The 19,766-nt window shown below is 49.0% G+C and overlaps 1 protein-coding gene across 1 annotated transcript in view; it reads right to left on the reverse strand.

Annotated features, from left to right (window-relative positions):
- Positions 1-19,766, reverse strand: part of LOC139265791 (solute carrier organic anion transporter family member 2A1-like) — a 163,372-nt gene that overhangs the window by 47,285 nt on the left and 96,321 nt on the right. The window contains exons 10-11 of the mRNA XM_070883220.1: positions 16,845-17,004; positions 3,942-4,111 (exon numbers count right to left, since the gene is read on the reverse strand). Of these exons, the coding sequence (XP_070739321.1) occupies positions 3,942-4,111; positions 16,845-17,004 (330 nt within the window). The remainder of the gene's footprint in view (positions 1-3,941; positions 4,112-16,844; positions 17,005-19,766) is intronic.

The raw sequence follows: 19,766 nt of genomic DNA on the forward strand, positions 1-19,766 counted from the left end.
CTGAACAGTCCAATATGAGAGCCACAGACTCTGTCACAGGTGGGACAGATAGTCGTTGAGGGAAGGGGTAGGAGGGACTGGTTTGTCGCACGCTCTTTCCGCTGCCTGGCTTGATTTCTGCATGCTCACGGCAATGAGACTCGAGGTGCTCAGCGCCCTCTCAGATGCACTTCCTCCACTTAGGGCGGTCTTTGGCCAGGGACTCCCAGGTGTCAGTGGGGATGTCGCACTTTATCAGGGAGACTCTGAATGTTTCCATTGCCCACCTTTGGCTCGTTTGTCGTGAAGGAGCCCCGAGTAGAGCACTTGCTTTGGCAGTCTCATGTCTGGCATGCAAACTATGTGGCCTGCCCAGCGAAGCTGTGTGGTCAGTGCTTCAATGCTGGGGTTGTTAGCCTGGATGAGGACGCTGATGTTGGTGCGTCTGTCCTCCCAGGGGATTTGTAGGATCTTGCGGAGACATCGTTGGTGATATTTCTCCAGCGACTTGAGGTGTCTACTGTACATGGTCCATGTCTCTGAGCCATACAGGAGGGCGGGTATTACTACAGCCCTGTAGACCATGAGCTTGGTGGCAGTTTTGAGAGCCTGGTCTTCAAACACTCTTTTACTCCTGAGATATGGGAAGTGGTCCACGGTGAAGTGCCTTTAACATAGTGTAACATCCCAAGGCGCTTCACAGGAGTGTTATGTGCTAAAAATTTGACACCGAGCCGCATAAGTAGAAATTAGAGCAGGTGAAAGAGGTAGGTGTTAAGGAGCATATTGAAGGAGGAAAGAGAGGTAGAGAGGCGGAGAGGTTTAGGCAGGGAGTTCCAGAGCTTGGGGCCTAGACAGCAGAAGGCACGGCCACCGATGGTTGAGCGATTATAATCAGGGATGTTCAGGAGGGCAGAATTAGAGGAGCGCAGATATCCCAGGGGGATTTGATCCAACCAAAGTTGGCAACCCGACCAGTTATTTCTCCACGGATGGCATCAGAGTCAAGCACCGTGTTGCTCTTACCCAAGACCTACACCTGCGCACTTTCCACTCTGGGTCACTCAACAGTGATCATGGGAGGAACCGAGACTGATCTTTCTTGTCTCCGGCACTTAGGCCAATCGCAGCAACACAACTGCTGTACAGCTGAGAATCAAGCTGCCTCTGCAGGCTCAGTGACATATTTGTGGTGCCCCTTCCACCGAAGAGACCTTTCTGCGATATTTTTGAAACAAAGAAGAATTTTAGGGAGGTACAGACTAAACCTTAGATTAAACAGAAGTGGAATTGGACTCTGGACTATCTTCAGCGATATTCAGCTAAATAAAAACAGAAAATGCAGGCCAGGAACAAAAGGGACAACCATTCACTCTCTCCTGCCTTCCGCCCTATCACACACCATCCCTTTTGTTCTTTCCTCCCCTGCCCCTTTCCTGGCCCCTACACTTGCTTACAATCGGTTACATCGCTAACGTTTTCCAGTTCTGACGCAGGGTCACAGACCCGAAAAACTAACTGTGTTTCTCTCTCCACAGACGCTGCCCGACCCGCTGAGTGTTTCCAGCATTCTCCGTTTTTATTTCAGATTTCCAGCATCCCGGTATTTCGCTTTAAAATAAATTGGTGAAGTTTACTGGAGGGGAAACCGGTGGTTTTCATTCACCGTACTCCTATGGGTTGAAATGTTAACATTTTGGTGAATTCTACAGAAGATGCAGCATCAGATCTTTTCCAATGACCTCTGCACAACAATCCGTTCATCTAATGACGTCGCTCAATGGAATGGGTGGGTTGGAAGTGGGCGAAAACAGTTAATTCAATAAGAACAAGGAATACTCGAAAAAGAAGTGTTAATCTTTTGGATATCATGATTCACATAAGGCCCTGAATAAGTGTCAGCACTGCCTCATTACTTGGGAATGTGTTCAGATGTTCTTCGTATAACACTGAGAATTACTACACACTGAGGGAACACCAAATGACACCAATCTAAGGGCCAGACTTTTGGCTTCATTGCCGGCGATTTTCTCAGCGGTACAGCTGGTTTTTTTCGCCCGGCGAGAGTTTCCATGTAAGTTTTTCATGGTATCGCCCACATCTGAAGTCGCCCGCCGGGACCAAACCGCCCACGTGCAACGCCGAGAACAGCAGCCAGCGCGTAAGTTTGGCCTCAACCGCCGGCGTCTAGATCGCCGAGAGACCCGCCCTGTAAAAGCTGCTTAAAAAGGGGGGTAAGGGGGAGACCCTGCACAGGAAGGTCAGTGAAAGGTTCTTTTTTAAAAAATTTTAAACGGGCAATTAAGTTTAAAACTGTCTTGGGAATGCTTTGTACGTTTTTATTTTTTTTTTAATGAATTTTTAAAAAAGTTTATCCCCCCTCTGTAGGCCCATCCGCAGCCTCGGACTAAATTTTACAACTTAATGTCCATTCCAGTAACGACCGCCCATGTTGCTAACTTACCCGCCAAGGGAACAGCCGGCAATGAGTGTGCAACGCCCATTTTCTCACCGGGCGATTAGTTTTACTTACTTTAAAGATAAAAATAGAAATTCTCGCCAGCCTTTCTCGCCGAATGTTAGCGGTGCTTCTCAGCAAGCAATTGGGCATTGAGGGCCTTTAGGGAAAGTCTAGCCCTAAGAGTTATATCACGTGTTGAGAGAACCCTCGCACTGTGGGGTCAGTTTAACCTTTATCACCGTGCCTTTTATGCCTCCCCTCATTTTCTTTCTCATTGAAGTCGAAGAACCGCAGGTTTACACCCTTCCAATGGTAATTTATTTTCTTGCTGGTGGAGTGGTTAATGTCACCGTTGGCAGTGGAATCATCAACGGCTCACTTCTACCATCAACAATTTGTCAAATGAAAACATATACAAAAATACTCGGTAACCAATTTTGGATCTTCACTATTCCGCCGTATCCTCAGCTGCCATCCATTCATGGATATCATAGAAATTTATAGCACGGAAGGAGGCCATTTCGGTCCATCGTGTCCATGCTGGCCGACCAAGAGCTATCAAGCCTAATCCCACTTTCCAGCTCTAGGTACATAGCCCTGTAGGTTACATCACTTCAAGTGCACATCCAAGTACTTTTTAAATGTGCTGAGGGTTTCTGCCTCTACCACCCTTTCAGACAGTGAGCTCCAAACACTCACCACACTCCGGATGAAGACATTTCCCCTCAAATCCCCTCTAACCATCACCCAATTACTTTAAATCTATGCCTTCTGGTTGTTGACCCCTCTGCTAAGGGAAATAAGTCCTTCCTATCCACTCTATCTAGGCCCTTTATAATTTTATACATCTCAATGAGGTCTCCCTGCAGCCTCCTCTGTTCCAAAGAAAACAGACCCAGCATCTCCAATCGTTCCTCAACTTGCAGTAGGATTGGTGGCTAGCGATCAGGAACAAATTGCTGGACAGTTTTCATCTCCTGAGCCTGGGAGTGCACCCCACCTCAGCCTGGGCTAAGATCAGCTAATTCAACACAAAACAATGATCAACCTGGGCCTTTGCTAGGCTTTAAGAGCACTATTACACTCGGTGGTGCCTGTCCCCACTGTGTCATTCAGGAGCTATCCTTCCATATCATTTAACTGACCACAGGTTAAAGATTGACCAGCACAAACAGAAGCAGAGCCTCGAATTGTGAAGCACATATGGTGGCCTTGAGGGCCCACTTCACCACGCTCACCAGCACATGATTATCTGCCCATAAAACGAAGGGGTGGGATTAATTTGTGTGTTAGTAAAGACACAACAACTCGCATTTATATAGTGCCGTTAACGTAGTAAAACACCCCAAGGCGCTTCACAGAAGTGTAACCAGCTAAAAATTGCGACCGGACAAAAAAAGGAGATATTAGGACAGGTGAGCAAAAGTTTGGCCCAAGAGGTAGGTTTAAGGAGGAGAGACAGGACATGAGAGGAAACTCAGTCACAGCTCCGAACACTTACCGTAGCACTACCATGTAGAGAGGATTGTGGGTGAGAGCAGCTACCAGTCCAACGAAAGAGATGCTAAAGATCATTGGGAGAAGCAGGTAGGAGCAGCTGACCTTGCAGTGCTCAGGCTGAGCAGAGTCCTCATTGCTAGATGTCTGAATGCAGCTACAGTTGTTGTAGGCCTGGATCATGGGGAAGAAGGGCAGTGACTTGAGTAGATCCCCAGCAAACCCTTGTACATAAAGACTGCCCAATGTACCGTCGGAAGATTAAAGAATCCCCATCATGCGACTGTGGAGTTCCTAATCAGATCCTGGAGCACATCATTGAGCACTGCCCTCAGGAAATTTGCAGGTAGCCTACAAGATATCCATGCTGTTACACCGGAAACTTTGCCTGAATATCCGACTTAGATATTGACTTTTGATTTGTTTTGCTACTACCATACGAAAGAAGAAGATAGCTGAATGGACTCTTGTGCTGTATAATTCTATGCTATACATTTATTATATTATAGCGAACAACTGTTGATGGAAGTTGACCCCCTATATTGGAAATGATTGACTGAAGTTCCAGAAGTGGCTCAGTGTAGGGTATATACGTATTGCATTCTCTGAATCCCTTGTACAGCCAAGGTGGAATACTTTATAACTGTTTCATTTTACCCGTGGATTAATCTAGTATTGCAGGCTGATGAGCGCTCTGGTCCCCGAGAAAGGGTATGGCCCCTTTAAGAACCTTGCCTTTAAAGATAATTGCACCTGGAGTGGGAGGAGACTTTTCCCGGCCAGGTGAGCATAAAAGAGGAGTTTGTGGGAAAGTAGGAGTTTGGGAGAGGCTGTGAGTTGAAGAGCTAAAAGATGTTTGGTGTGATTGAGTATGTTTGGTGTGATTGGTTGAGTTTGGTGTGATGAGTTTGGTGTGATTGAGTGTGTTTGGTGTGATTGAGTGTGATTAGTTGAGTTTGGTGTGATTTGGTGTGATTGGTTGAGTTTGGTGTGATTGAGTTTAATGTGATTGGGTGAGTTTGGTGTGATTGGGTGAGTTTGGTGTGATTGTGATTGGGTGAGTTTGGTGTGATTGATTGAGTTTGGTGTGATTGAATTTGGTGTGATTGAGTGTGTTTGGTGTGATTGGTTGAGTTTGGTGTGATTGATTGAGTGTGATTGGGTTGCGTGTTATGTGAATTGAAAGGTGTTTGGAACTTAGCTTGGTCAAGGTCTACTGTTTATAAAAGAAAGAAGTTTCCATGACAGTCAGGCCCTTTAATACTCGTTAAACAAAAATATGACACTTTGTGCTAGTTTAAGAAAAGTAAAAGTTATTCTTCAAAAAAACTGCATGCAAAATTAAAAGTATTTCCTTGGTCAAATGAAGTATCTTGACAAATACCACAGCATTAGATCTGGCCCTTTGTCCACAATGCATTTTTTAACTACTTTGCACGCACGTTCTTTTCCCATGTTTTGCTCTGTGAGTGAGCCTGGGCTCAGTGGTAGCTCTCCTGCCTGAGTCAGAAGCGAATGGGTTTGAGCCCCACACAAGGCAGCCTCAGCTAGCAGCACACCAGAATTTCACATTCTGACTCTTGGGGTGACATCTAGTGGGGTGCTTGTGTCCGAGAGGAGTGGCAAGGAATGGTGAATCTTCCCACGTCCTCACCAGATCATCACATTCAGCTGGACACCTCAGGAGAAACTGTGGTCAGCCTAACAACCTGTCCACATAAAAAGGGTCTGCATTACAGAAAAAACGCACGTACTGGGTGTAAAAGCAGTGGAAGAAAGGGATTGACCCATGTGCTGCTAGGCAGAGCGGTAGGGAGGGGGAGGGGAAGGGGAGGGGTAAGGAGATGAGAGGAGTTTTGGCAGTGGGATTAGTTTTGGTTTGCTACAGGGCTATGGGGAAAGAGTTGAGCAGTGAGATTAGAGAAGGATTGAACAGGGCTATGGGGAGAGAAATAAAAACAAACGCTGGAAATATTTAGCAGGTCAGGCAGCATCTGTGGAGAGGGAAACAGAGAAAACGTTTCAGGTCGATAACCTTTTGTCAGACTGGAAAAGGTTGGAGATGTAACAGGTTTAAAGTGCTGGGGTAGGGAAAGGGATAGGGGAGGAAAGCTCAAAAAGGAAGGTCTGTGATAGAGTGGAAGGCAGGAGAGAATAAATGACAAAAGGGATGATGGTGCAAGGTGAAAGGAACTGGTAATGGGACAAGAAAAGAAACAAAAGGTGGGTCCACAGGAGATTTAAACGGCAGAAACATCAACAGCTGCTATGTGAATCAATAGGGGCAAAGGATATGATCTGAAATTGCAGAACTCAGTCCAGAAGGCTGTTAAGTGCCTAATCGAAAGATGAGATGCTGTTCCTCGAGCTTGCGTTGAGCTTCATTGGAACAGTGTAGGAGGCCGAGGACGGAGAGGTCAGAGTGGGAGTGGAGCGGGGAATTAAAGTGACAGGCGACCGGAAGCTCAGGGTCACACTTACAGACTGAATGGAGGTGTTCCGCAAACCGGTCACCCAATCTGCGTTTGGTCTCCCCAATGTAGAGGAGACCACATCTTGAGCAGCGAATACAATATACTAAATTGAAAGCAGTACAAGTAATTCACTGTTTCACCTGGAAGGAGTATTTGGGGCCCTGGATAGTGGGAAGGGAGGAGGTAAAAAGGCAAGTGTTGCATCTCCTGCTCTTGCATGTGAAGGTGCCATGGGAAAGGGATGGTGGTTGGTGGGGGTGATAAAGGAGTGGACCAGGGTGTCGCAGAGGGAATGATCCCTTCGCAATGCTGAGAGGAGAGGGAAAGAAGTGTTTAGTGGTGGGATCACACTGGAGGTGACGGTAATGGCAGAAGATGATCCGTTGAATGTGGTGGCTGGTGATGGACCCAAGATAGGGTTCCCCTTCTCCTCACCTTCCAGGGAGAATGGGTCACTGGAATTGGTTTAGGATTGATACAGGGCTATGGGGAAAGAGTGGGGCAGTGGGATTAGTTTGGGATTGATACAGGACTATGGGGAAAGAGTGGGGCAGTGGGATTAGTTTGGGATTGATACAGGGCTATGGAGAGAAAACGGGGCAGTGGGATTAGTTTGGGATTGATAAAAGGCTATGGGGAGAGAGCGCGGCAGTGGGATTAGTTTGGAATTGAAACAGGGCTATGGGGAGAGAACGGGGCAGTGGGATTAGTTTGGGATTGATAAACGGCTATGGGGAGAAAGCGGGGTAGTGGGATTAGTTTGGGATTGATGAGGGCTATTGGGAGAGAGCAGGGTAGTGGGATTAATTTGGGATCGATACACGGCCACAGGGAGAGAGCGGGACAGTGGGGTTAGTTTGAGATTGATACAGGGCTATGGGGAGAGAACGGGGCAATGGGATTAGTTTGGGATTGATACAGGGCTATGGAGAGAAAACGGGGCAGTGGGATTAGTTTGGGATTGATAAAGGGCTATGGGGAGAGAACGGGGCAGTGGGATTAGTTTGGGATTGATACAGGGCTATGGGGAGAGAGCAGGGTAGTGAGCTTAGTTTGGGATCGATACATGGCCACAGGGAGAGAGCGGGACAGTGGGGTTAGTTTGAGATTAATCCAGGACTTTGGGGAAAGAGTGGGGCAGTGGGATTAGTTTGGGATTAGTTTGGGATTGATACAGGGCTAAGGAGAGAGAGCAGGGCAGTGGGATTAGTTTGGGATTGATACAGGGCTATGGGGAGAGAGCAGGGTAGTGGGATTAGTTTGGGATCGATACATGGCCACAGGGAGAGAGCGGGACAGTAGGATTAGTTTGAGATTGATACAGGAGTTTGGGGAAAGAGTGGGGCAGTGGGATTAGTTTGGGATTGATACAGGGCTAAGGAGAGAGAGCAGGGCAGTGGGATTAGTTTGGAATTGATATAGGGCTATGGGGAGAGAGCGGGGCAGTGGGATTAGTTTGGAATTGAAACAGGGCTATGGGGAGAGAACGGGGCAGTGGGATTAGTTTGGGATTGATACAGGGCTTTGGGGAGAGAGCAGCGCAGTAGGATTAGTTTAGGATTGATACAGGGCTATGGAGATGGGGCAATGTGCTTAGTTTGGGATTGATACAGGGCTATGGGGAGAGAGCAGGGCAGTGGGATTAGTTTGGGATTGATACAGGACCGTAACAGTCTTTACGGTAGAGGACACTAATAATATTCCAACAGTGGATAGTCAAGGGGCTATAGGAGGGGAGGAACTTAACACAATCACAATCACTAAGGAGGTGGTACTCAGTAGGATAATGGGACTAAAGGCGGATAAATCCCCTGGACCTGATGGCTTGTACCCAAGAGTCTTAAGAGAAGTAGCGGCAGGGATTGTGGATGCATTGGTTGTAATTTATCAAAATTCCCTGGATTCTGGGGAGGTCCCAGCAGATTGGAAAACTGCAAATATAACGCCCCTATTTAAAAAAGGAGGCAGACAAAAAGCAGGAAATTATAGACCAGTTAGCCTAATATCTGTGGTTGGGAAAATGCTGGTGTCCATTATTAAAGAAGCAGTAGCAGGACATTTGGAAAAGCAAAATTCGGTCAGGCAGAGTCAGCATGGATTTATGAAGGGGAAGTCATGTTTGACAAATTTGCTAGAATTCTTTGAGGATGTAACGAACAGGGTGGATAGAGGGGAACCAGTGAATGTAGTATTTTGGATTTCCAGAAGGCATTTGACAAGATGCCACCTAAAAGATTACTGCACAAGATAAAAGTTCACGGGGTTGGGGGTAATATATTAGCATGGATAGAGGATTGGCTAACGAACAGAAAACAGAGAGTTGGGATAAATGGTTCATTCTCGGGTTGACAATCAATAACCAGTGGGGTGCCGCAGGGATCAGTGCTGGGACCCCAACTATTTACAATCTATATTAACGACTTGGAGGAAGGGACCGAGTGTAACGTAGCCAAGTTTACTGATGATACAAAGATGGGAGGAAAAGCAATGTGTGAGGAAGACACAAAAAATCTGCAAAAGTACATAGACAGGCTAAGTGAGTGGGCAAAAATTTGGCAGATGGCGTATAATGTTGGAAAGTGTGAAGTCATGCACTTTGGCAGAAAAAGTCAAAGAGTAAATTATTATTTAAATGGAGAAAGATTGCAAAGTGCTGCAGTGCAGTGGGACCTGGGGGTACTTGTGCATGAAACACAAAAGGTTACTATGCAGGTACAGCAAGTGATCAGGAAGGCCAATGGAATCTTGGCCTTTATTGCAAAGGGGATGGAGTATAAAAGCAGTCTAGCTACAGTTGTACAGTGTATTGGCGAGGCTACACCTGGAATACTGTGTGCAGTTTTGGTTTCCATATTTACGTAAGGATATACTTGCTTTAGAGGCAGTTCAGAGAAGGTTCACTAAGTTGATTCCGGAGATGAGGGGGTTGACTTATGAGGAAAGGTTGAGTCGGTTGGGCCTCTACTTATTGGAATTCAGAAGAATGAGAGGTGATCTTATCGAAATGTATAAGGTTATGAGGGGACTTGACAAGGTGGATGCAGAGACTGATAGGGGAGACTAGAATTAGAGGGCATGATCTTAGAATAAGGGGCCATCCATTTAAAACTGAGATGAGGAGAAATTTCTTCTCTCAGAGGGTTGTGGATCTGTGGAATTCGCTGCCTCAGAGAGCTGTGGAAGCTGGGAAATTGAATAAATTTAAGACAGAAATAGACAGTTTCTTAAACGATAAGGGAATAAGGGGTTATGGAGAGCGGGCAGGGAAGTGGACTTGAGTCCATGATCGGATCAGCCATGGTCGTATTAAATGGTGGAGCAGGCTCGAGGGGCCGTATGGCCTACTCCTGCTCCTATTTCTTATGTTATTATGTTCTTATATACTATGGGGAGAGAGCGGGGCAGTGGGATTAGTTTTGTGTTGCTCTATCAAACACTCGATGGATGAATGGATGCAGTTCCATACTGTAAACCTCTATGGCTGTTCACCTCTCAGACACCATCAACGATGCTCACTGCACTCAGTGACTGTTACACCAACGCCTCTTCTTACCATCCCACCCACAAGGCAGTACTCTCTATACCCCAGTTCCTAAATGAACACACAAAGGCTGCTAAAATGCATTCTTTGAGGAGAAGCCTTGATGTAAACAGCAGAAAGAGGAAGGGGAAATGTGTGGGTTGGAAACATGGCTCATTTCTATCTGCAGATGTACTACCTAATGGAGTCTTCCCAACAGGGGAAGCTGGGCGCAGTATATGCTAACGTGTCTCCTTAACCTGAAATCAATAATATCTGCAGAGATGAGCAGGCAGCGTGTGATGGAAGTCTGTTCCAATCCAAGGAAGGCCTACCAAATGTCTTCTGATTGCCCCCAGGATCTTCCCATTCGATCCTCTGCTCAATGGAGTCTGAGACAGTCCACAGCCGCATGCTTAGCACCTGGCCTGGGGATTATGGAAGGAGGCTCAGAACAGCCCCTCCCTATCTCACCTGCAGAGCTCTGATGGGCCTGCACCTATTCCAGGCCCAGCTTCACGCTGTCCTCAAGGGAACGCCGGAAATCCTGGGGCTGATCAAAATGGGCACTGTAATGTATGCACCGGTGAGTACGCTCACAGGTTGGTCGAGCTGTGGACCTGTGAGTGGCTTAGCCAGTCACGTGATGTTCCCAAGACTCAATAAAACCCCAGGCAGTTGGGTTCGGGGGATCCACGATGAGGCAGGTGGTTGTGAGCCTGGTGGCTGAACTGGTAATGTGTAGTGTGATTGTTAAACCTTTGCTAATAAACCAACTAGTTCATAATAGCAATGTGTTGCTATGAATTCTTAAGCAAAGAACTCATGAAGCAAATACATTACAGGCGGAGACCGAGCAACTCGGTTCTTCACTCCTTCTTCTTGAACTTTGTGCCATGGGAATTGTGGATTTCCAGGGGGGTAGGGTCAGGATAATGGGCCCAGATGAGTCTATTTGCCAATGTACTAGTCTGATTTTCACCCTGTAATAAGAAACAGCTGGAGTCTTGCTTGTGGTTTGTGAATGTTGTCCTTGTGTTCTGTACACTTGCAGCAACAATGATTTGTGTTTATACAGAATCCTTTAACAAAGACCTGTCACAAGGAGCCTTATAACTAGTGGCTCAAGAAAAGAGATGCCATGCCAGGAAGCAAGGCCCAACAATTCATCTCACAGATGTGCTTTGTGGAGGTTTCTAAAAGTGAAGAGAAAAGTAGATGAAGTTTCTGTCATGTATGTAGACCATGTATACTAACTGTATAGTCACATAAGGTGTGCCACCAGAGGGCACTGTGGTGGGAGACCTGAGGGTCACCTGCATAGGTGTGCAGGGCCCAGTATAAAAGGCTGCCCACCGTGCTTGTGCCTCACTCTGGAGTTACAATAAATGGGACTAAGGTCACAACAGCTCAATACTAGACCTCGTGGAGTCATTCATAAGAGTATTAAAGACATAACAACTACCAACGAGATTACGAACTTTCATGTTGGTGCATTAGAAAAGTTCTCAGAGGGTGAAGATTGGGAAGCCTTTATGGAGCGGCTTGACCAATATTTCATAGCAAATGACCTGGTAGACTATGATCCGGCCACGCTGGCAGATAAGCGCAGAGCTATCCTGTTGACCAGTTGTGAGCCCACGGTCTACGGTCTCGTCAGGGACTTGCTTGCACCAGAGAAAACGACGACCAAGTCATACGAGGAGCTGAAAGTGCTCATTCGGGACCAACTCAAACTGAAGGAGAGCATCTTCATGGCCAGGTATCGATTTTATACACACCACCGCCCCGAGGGCCAGAAAATCGCGAAGTACGCTGCCGACCTCAGGAGACTGGCAGGACCGTGTGAATTTGGCGCATACCTCGCCAATACGTTGCGAGATGTCTTCATAATTGGCATCGGTCATGAGGCCCTTCTTCACAGGCTACTGTCTGCCAAAACCACTGTCACTCTGCAGAAGGCCATCAGCATCAGCCAGGCGTTCATGACCTCAAGCTGCAGCTCTAAGCAGATGATGACTCACTCTCAGGGCTCAAACCCGGCAAGTACTGTAAATAGAATAGAAAAATAGGTGCAGGAGTAGGCCTTTCAGCCCTTTGAGCCTGCACCACCATTCAGTAAGATCATGGCTGATCATTCCCCTTTCCTGCTTTCTCTCCATACCCCTTGATCCCTTTAGCCGTAAGGGCCATATTTAACTCGCTCTTGAATATATCCAACGAATTGGCATCAACAAGTCTCTGCGGGAGGGAATTCCACAGATAAACAACTCTCTAAGTGAAGAAGTTTCTCCTCATCTCAGTCCTAAATGGCTGACCCCTTATCCATAGACGATGTCCCCTGGTTTTGGACTTTCCCAACATCGGGAACATTCTTCCTGCAGCTAACCTGTCCAGTCCCGTCAGAATTTTATATGTTTCTATGAGATCCCCTCTCATCCTTCTAAACTCCAGTGAATACAGGCCCAGTCGATCCAGTCTTTCCCCATATGTCAGTCCTGCCATCCCGGGAATCAGTCTGGTGAACCTTCGCTGCAAGCCCTCAATAGCAAGAACATCCTTCCTCAGATTAGGAGATCAAAACTAACACAATATTCCAGGTGAGGCCTCACTAAGGCTCTGTACAACTGCAATAAGACCTCCATGCTCCTATACTCAAATCCCCTAGCTATGAAGGTCAACATACCATTTGCCTTCTTCATCGCCTGCTGTACCTGCATGCCAACTTTCAATGACTGATGTACCATGAAACCCGGGTCTCGTTGCACCTCCCCTTTTCCTAATCTGCAGGCATTCAGATAATATTCTGCCTTCGTGTTTTTGCCACCAAAGTGGAAAACTTAACATTTATGCACATTATACTGCATCTGCCATGCGTTTGCCCACTCACCTAGCCTGTCCAAGTCACCCTGAAGCCTCTTAGTCTCCTTCTCACAGCTCACACCGCCACCCAGCTTGGTGTCATCTGCAAACTTGGAGATATTACACTCAATTCCTTTATCTAAATCATTAATGTATATTGTAAATAGCTGGGGTCCCAGCACTGAGCCCTGCAGCACCCCACTAGTCACTGCCTGCCATTCTGAAAAGAACCACTTTATCCCGACTCTCTGCTTCCTGCCCTTAAGTTCAGGACCCTAGTCCCTGAATTAACTGTGTCACTCTCCATCTTAATAAAGAATTCTACCATATTATGGTCACTTTTCCCCAAGGGGCCTCGCACAAGATTGCTAATTAGGCCTTTCTCATTACACATCACCCAGTATAGAATGGCCAGCCTACTAGTTGGTTCCTCGACATATTGGTCTAGAAAACCATCCCAAATACGCTCCAGAAAATCCTCCTCCACCACATTGCTACCAGTTTGTTTAGCCTAATCAATATGTAGATTAAAGTCGCCCATGATAACTGCTGTACCTTTATTGCACGCATCCCTAATTTCTTGTTTGATGCTGTCCCCAACCTCACTACTATTGTTTGGTGGTCTGTACATAACTCCCACTAGCATTTTCTGCCCTTTGGTATTCCGTAGCTCCACCCATACAGATTCCACATCATCCAAGCTAATATCCTTCCTTACTATTGTGTTAATTTCCTCTTTAACCAGCAACGCCATCCCATCTCCTTTTCCTTTCTGTCTATCCTTCCTGAATGTTGAATCCCCTGGATGTTGAGTTCCCAGCCTAGGTCACCCTGGATCCATGTCTCCGTGATGCCAATTACATCATATCCATTAACAGCTATCTGCGCAGTTAATTCGTCCACCTTATTACGAATACTCCTCGCATTGAGGCACAGAGCCTTCAGGCTTGTCTTTTTAACACACTTTGCCCCTTTAGAATTTTGCTGTAATGTGGCCCTTTTTGCTTTTTGCCTTGGGTTTCTCTGCCCTCCACTTTTACTTTTCTTCTTTCTATCTTTTGCTTCTGTCCCCATTCTACTTCCCTCTGTCTCCCTGGATAGGTTCCCATCCCCTGCCATATTAGTTTAACCCCTCCCCAACAGCACTAGCAAACACTCCCCCTAGGACATTGGTTCTGGTCCTGCCCAGGTGCAGACCGCCCAGTTTGTACTGGTCCCACCTCCCCCAGAACCAGTTTTTTTTTCAATGTCCCAGGAATTTGAATCCCTCCCTTCTACACCATTCCTCAAGCCACATATTCATCTGAGCTATCCTGCGATTACTACTCTGACTAGCACGTGGCACTGGTAGCAATCCTGAGATTACTATTTTTGAGGTCCTACTTTTTAATTTAGCTCCTAGCTCCCTAAATTCATCTTGTAGGACCTCATCCAGTTTGGCGCCTTTCACAGGCAGAACTGTTGAATGTGAATCTGCCCAAGCCAGAGCGTACAGGCCTCCGAGTCCTTTAACTCAGAATCCGCTGTGCAAACGTAAGTCGAGTAGCACCATGCTGGCATTGCGGAGGTAATCACAGGGCTCATCAGTGTCACTCAGAGACGATGTGTGCAAAGGCTGCAGCACAAAGGGCCACCTCCAGCAAATGTGCAAAAGAGCTGTAGAAGAGGAGTCAGTAGATGGCTGTGAATCCAGCGCGGACTACGAGGAGATGGCTAGAGAGGCAGCTCAGTCCCAGGATGAAGTGTATGGAGTATATACTTGCACCACAGATTGTCCTTCAGTGATAATGGAAGTGGACACAGAGGCGAGTCAGTCAGTAATGAGCCAGGAAGCCTTTGAGAGGCTATGGAATGATCAAACTGAATGACCCAAGCTGGTCCTGGTTCAGGCAAAGCTGCACACCTACACCAAGGAACTGGTATCAGTTGTTGGTAGTGCGGATGTAAATGTATCCCATGATGGCAAGGTGCACAATTTACCATTGTGGATTGTTTCAGGTGATGGACCAACGCTACTTGGAAGAAGATGGATGGGGAAGATTCATTGGAACTGGGAAGACTTCATCCCTCCAGCGATCGACATCCCCCGTGCTCAGAGGCAGAGCAGGCCCCCACCTTCGGTTGGACCAGGCGCCGGAGAGCAGATCCACGCAGTCCCCGAGGCACAGACCGCTCACCATGACTGCGTGGTGATGATCCGGCTGAGACGACCCGAAATCACCTTCCCAATTTCAGTGGCAGGACTCCCAGGGAGGAAAATTGGATCCGAGGGTGCCTTCCCAGCTTCAGTGGCAGAATCCCTGGGAAAGATCGCGGCAGTCGACATCATGGACAGGGAAAAGACGCCGTTCAACCATGGAGGTGCAGCGCTAATGGAGCAACGACACCTGGTTCCACGCAAGCAAGACGATTGGGGTAAAAGTAGTAAGGCCATTTTAAAGGAGGCCAACAACCTGCCATTTTTGAATGAACTGCTTGAAATTGGTAAGCAATGTAAAAGTCCAGCTGTAACGAGCAAAATGTTGTTGAGCGATGTCGGGTGAAAATTGCAATCAGCCAATGTAGCGGGCAAACACCTAACGGTCGTATATAGGTCCAGCAGGCAACCAATGATGTAGTCTGCATCCCCGGGACCAGAACGATGTGTCATAAAATGTCCCCACAGCTGACAGAAGTAGACAAGCTGCAGAGTAAACGATTCCCGGAGAGCAGAGGCACCGGTAGAGATACCCTGCCTCAGATCGGTTTAACATTGCAGGCATCTGATGGCATGAACCGCCACGGGCCAGAAACGGTAGCCGACTGTGCGCCAATGCTCACAGTCGGCTACCGTCGCCCACCACCCGGGTGGAAAAGGCACAGCCCACAAACCCACTCGCCACCACGGCAATGCCCAAGAGCGAAGGGTCACCCGCAACGGCTCCTCCGAACGGGACCTGGACCAGCCAGGATCCCAATCTAGAGAGTGCTCAGAATGGTGCCCTCAAGGACAGCGAGTCAGCAGTCCCCTGTGAACTGCTAGACAAGATGAGGCAGCCCCACCGTCGCTTACTCACCATCGCAACGCACACTCGCTCAGACCGCTTCCCAGGGAGCAGCAGCGACACTGTGCAAACGAAAAGGACAGGGAGGTCACAGACACATCAGCTGTCTTTGGGCCTGCCCGACACTAGGAGTAACGGCAAGAGCCCTGAGCTCCTCAACTCGAGCAAAATGAGCTCACCTCATGCATAGACCCACTAGCATGGGGCGCTGCGCCAACATCAGACGACCTGGATCTCATCCGGCCGTGCTGGAACTAGACTGTCCTTGTGTACCTATACTGATATACCTGTACTGATCATGTAAATGTACCACACAAAAAGAAACGCAACTGTAATCCATCCAACAAATGTACCAAGATGTAAAACCCATGTGATGAACTTGAATGCAACTTGCATGTAACGGGCCATTAGCATGATCTCTGTGTGGGGGGGAGAATGGAGTAGTCATGGACTCACAACCAGAAACCACAGGGACCTCCACTGGCAACAAATCTCACTACTAACCCACCCAAGCTAGAAGCGACCCTCCAATGGTCAACCAATGGCAAAGCCCAGGTCACCGTCAATGTACGAGTCAATTTGCATTAAAGACTTGGGGGAAAGTGATGTCATGTATGTAGACCATGAACACTAACTGCATAGTCACATAAGGTGTGCCACTAGAGGGCACTGTGGTGGGAGATCTGAGGGTCACCTGCATAGGTGTGCAGGGCCCAGTATAAAAGGCTGCCCACCATGCTTGTGCCTCAATCTGGAGTTACAATAAATGGGACTAAGGTCACAACAGCTCAAGTATAATACTAGACCTCGTGGAGTCATTCATAAGAGTATTAAAGACATAACACGTTCCATCAAACCTTAAACGACAGTAGCGGTCCCTTTGAATGACCGTTCCTTCACCACAGCCTCTGTTGCTCAGCACTGTACATGTTGAAATTGGCAGAGAAAATATTTTTGAACAGAGTGGATGAAGTCGAAGTTTCTTTCTGTAAATCTCAAACACTTACCATAATCCTCCTGGTGGAGTAGTTGAAGGTATAGTGAGTGCAGCCAGCTTGGCACGGTGAGATATATTCGATACCATCAGCCCCACACACCGGGTTGTAAGTGTAATCAAAGCAGAAGCAATGAGCATTACAGTCAGCCTTGAGATTGAACATAGAGGAGCTGCGAAGAGCCAGAAATTACACAACGTCAAACCAAACAGTTTAATTGTATCTTAATTCAAATCAAAACAAATGCCATCAATTTCACCGCCCCAATTCAGAAATTCAGGTCACAGGACAAAGGAATGCTTTTTGGACGAATTAAATTTTTAATTATGTTACACCACAAACCATGACTTTAATTTGAATCAAAAGTTCCATGGACCATGAGTAACAGATCAGAACCCAAACATCTCAGTGGCTGAGACGGAGAGCGGGGGAGTTGGGGGGGGTGCGCGGGCTGAGGCAGTGTGCGACGGGGGGGGGTTGAGGCAGAGAGTGTCGGGGGGGTTGAGGCAGAGTGTGGCGGGGGGGGGTTGAGGCAGAGTGTGTCGGGGGGGGGTTGAGGCAGAGTGTGTCGGGGGGGTTGATGCGGAGTGTGTCGGCGGGGGTTGAGGCAGAGTGTGGCGAGGGGGCAGTTGAGGCGGAGTGTGTCGGCGGGGGTTGAGGCAGAGTGTGGCGAGGGGGCAGTTGAGGCGGAGTGTGTCGGGAGGGTTGAGGCGGAGTGTCAGCGGGGGTTGAGGCAGAGTGTGTCGGGGGGATTGAGGCAGAGTGTGTCAGGGGGAGTTGAGGCGGAGTATGTCAGGGGTGTTGAGGCGGAGTGTGTCGTGGGGGGTTGAGGCAGAGTGTGTCGGGGGGGGTTGAGGCAGAGTGTGTCGGGGGGGGTTGAGGCAGAGTGTGTCAGGGGGGGGTTGAGGCAGAGTGTGTCGGGGGGGTTGAGGCAGAGTGTGTCGGCGGGGGTTGAGGCAGAGTGGCGGGGGCAGTTCAGGCGGAGTGTGTCAGGGGGGGAGTTGAGGCGGAGTATGTCGGGGGGGGTTGAGGCGGAGTGTGTCGTGGGGGGTTGAGGCGGAGTGTCGGCGGGGGTTGAGGCAGAGTGGCGGGGGCAGTTCAGGCGGAGTGTGTCGGGGGGGTTGAGGCAGAGTATGTCGGGGGGGGGTTGAGGCGGAGTGTGTCGTGGGGGGTTGAGGCAGAGTGTGTCGGGGGGGGTTGAGGCGGAGTGTGTCGGGAGGGTTGAGGCGGAGTGTCAGCGGGGGTTGAGGCAGAGTGTGTCGGGGGGATTGAGGCAGAGTGTGTCAGGGGGAGTTGAGGCGGAGTATGTCAGGGGGGTTGAGGCGGAGTGTGTCGTGGGGGGTTGAGGCAGAGTGTGTCGGGGGGGTTGAGGCAGAGTGTGTCGGGGGGGTTGAGGCAGAGTGTGTCAGGGGGGGGTTGAGGCAGAGTGTGTCGGGGGGGGTTGAGGCAGAGTGGCGGGGGCAGTTCAGGCGGAGTGTGTCAGGGGGGGAGTTGAGGCGGAGTATGTCGGGGGGGGTTGAGGCGGAGTGTGTCGGGGGCAGTTCAGGCGGAGTGTGTCGGCGGGGGTTGAGGCAGAGTGTGGCGAGGGGGCAGTTGAGGCGGAGTGTGTCGGGAGGGTTGAGGCGGAGTGTCAGCGGGGGTTGAGGCAGAGTGTGTCGGGGGGGATTGAGGCAGAGTGTGTCAGGGGGAGTTGAGGCGGAGTATGTCAGGGGTGTTGAGGCGGAGTGTGTCGTGGGGGGTTGAGGCAGAGTGTGTCGGGGGGGGTTGAGGCAGAGTGTGTCGGGGGGGGTTGAGGCAGAGTGTGTCAGGGGGGGGTTGAGGCAGAGTGTGTCGGGGGGGGTTGAGGCGAAGTGTCGGCGGGGGTTGAGGCAGAGTGGCGGGGGCAGTTCAGGCGGAGTGTGTCGGGGGGAGTTGAGGCAGAGTGTGTCGGGGGGGGTTGAGGCAGAGTGTGTCGGGGGGGTTGAGGCGGAGTGTGTCGGGGGGGTTGAGGCGGAGTGTGTCGGGGGGGTTGAGGCGGAGTGTCAGCGGGGTTGAGGCGGAGTGTGTCGGGGGGGTTGAGGCGGAGTGTCAGCGGGGTTGAGGAGGAATATGTCGGGGGGGTTGAGGCGGAGTGTCAGCGGGGTTGAGGCGGAGTGTGTCGGGGGGGTTGAGGCAGAGTGTGTCGGGGGGGTTGAGGCGGAGTATGTCGGGGGGGTTGAGGCGGAGTATGTCGGGGGGGGTGGTTGAGGCGGAGTATGTCGGGGGAGATCAGGCGGAGTGTGTCGGGGGAGATCAGGCGGAGTGTGTCGGGGGAGATCAGGCGGATTGTGGCGGGGTGGGGGAGGGGGGCTGAGGTGCAGCAGATGAGCCACTGTTGTGCAATATACCACTTGCTAATGTTCATTCTTTGCCACAGAACTCCTGGGAGTGAGGAGTGGGGCACAGAGCAGACTGACTCACGAAGCAGTCCTGAACTAGACTAACACTACCAGATGTATTTGCTGCTCTCTCCATTTGTTATGTTAACTGTTTAAAAAGTTCCAGGCAATATTCCCTGAGCATCAGATGTGGTGAGCTGTAATTCGACAGCAGCAGTTTGACACAAGTACGGTGTAATAGTATATCTGTAACCCTTCTACAATGAATTCCTCCCTATCTACACTACAGGGCATACTTTCCAGCTGTGCTCTTTTCATGGAATCAGTGCAATTCATATAAACATCATTCTGTCCAGGACAAACACATTGAAGGCCAGAACATTATGAAGACAGGGCATAATAGTGCATGCAGTGCAGAATCAAGAAAGGAATACGAGAGCAAGATTCAAGGACCAAGGAATACTGCCAACCATTCAGACTATTGAGTCTTTATTAAAGATCTATCCGATAACTACCATGAACTTTAATAGCTTCCAGATTTAGTTAAAATAATATGTATTTTAGGACAGATTGTTGT

This window comes from Pristiophorus japonicus, chromosome 6 (genome assembly GCF_044704955.1).
Source record: "Pristiophorus japonicus isolate sPriJap1 chromosome 6, sPriJap1.hap1, whole genome shotgun sequence".
NCBI classification, from domain to species: Eukaryota; Metazoa; Chordata; class Chondrichthyes; family Pristiophoridae; genus Pristiophorus; species Pristiophorus japonicus.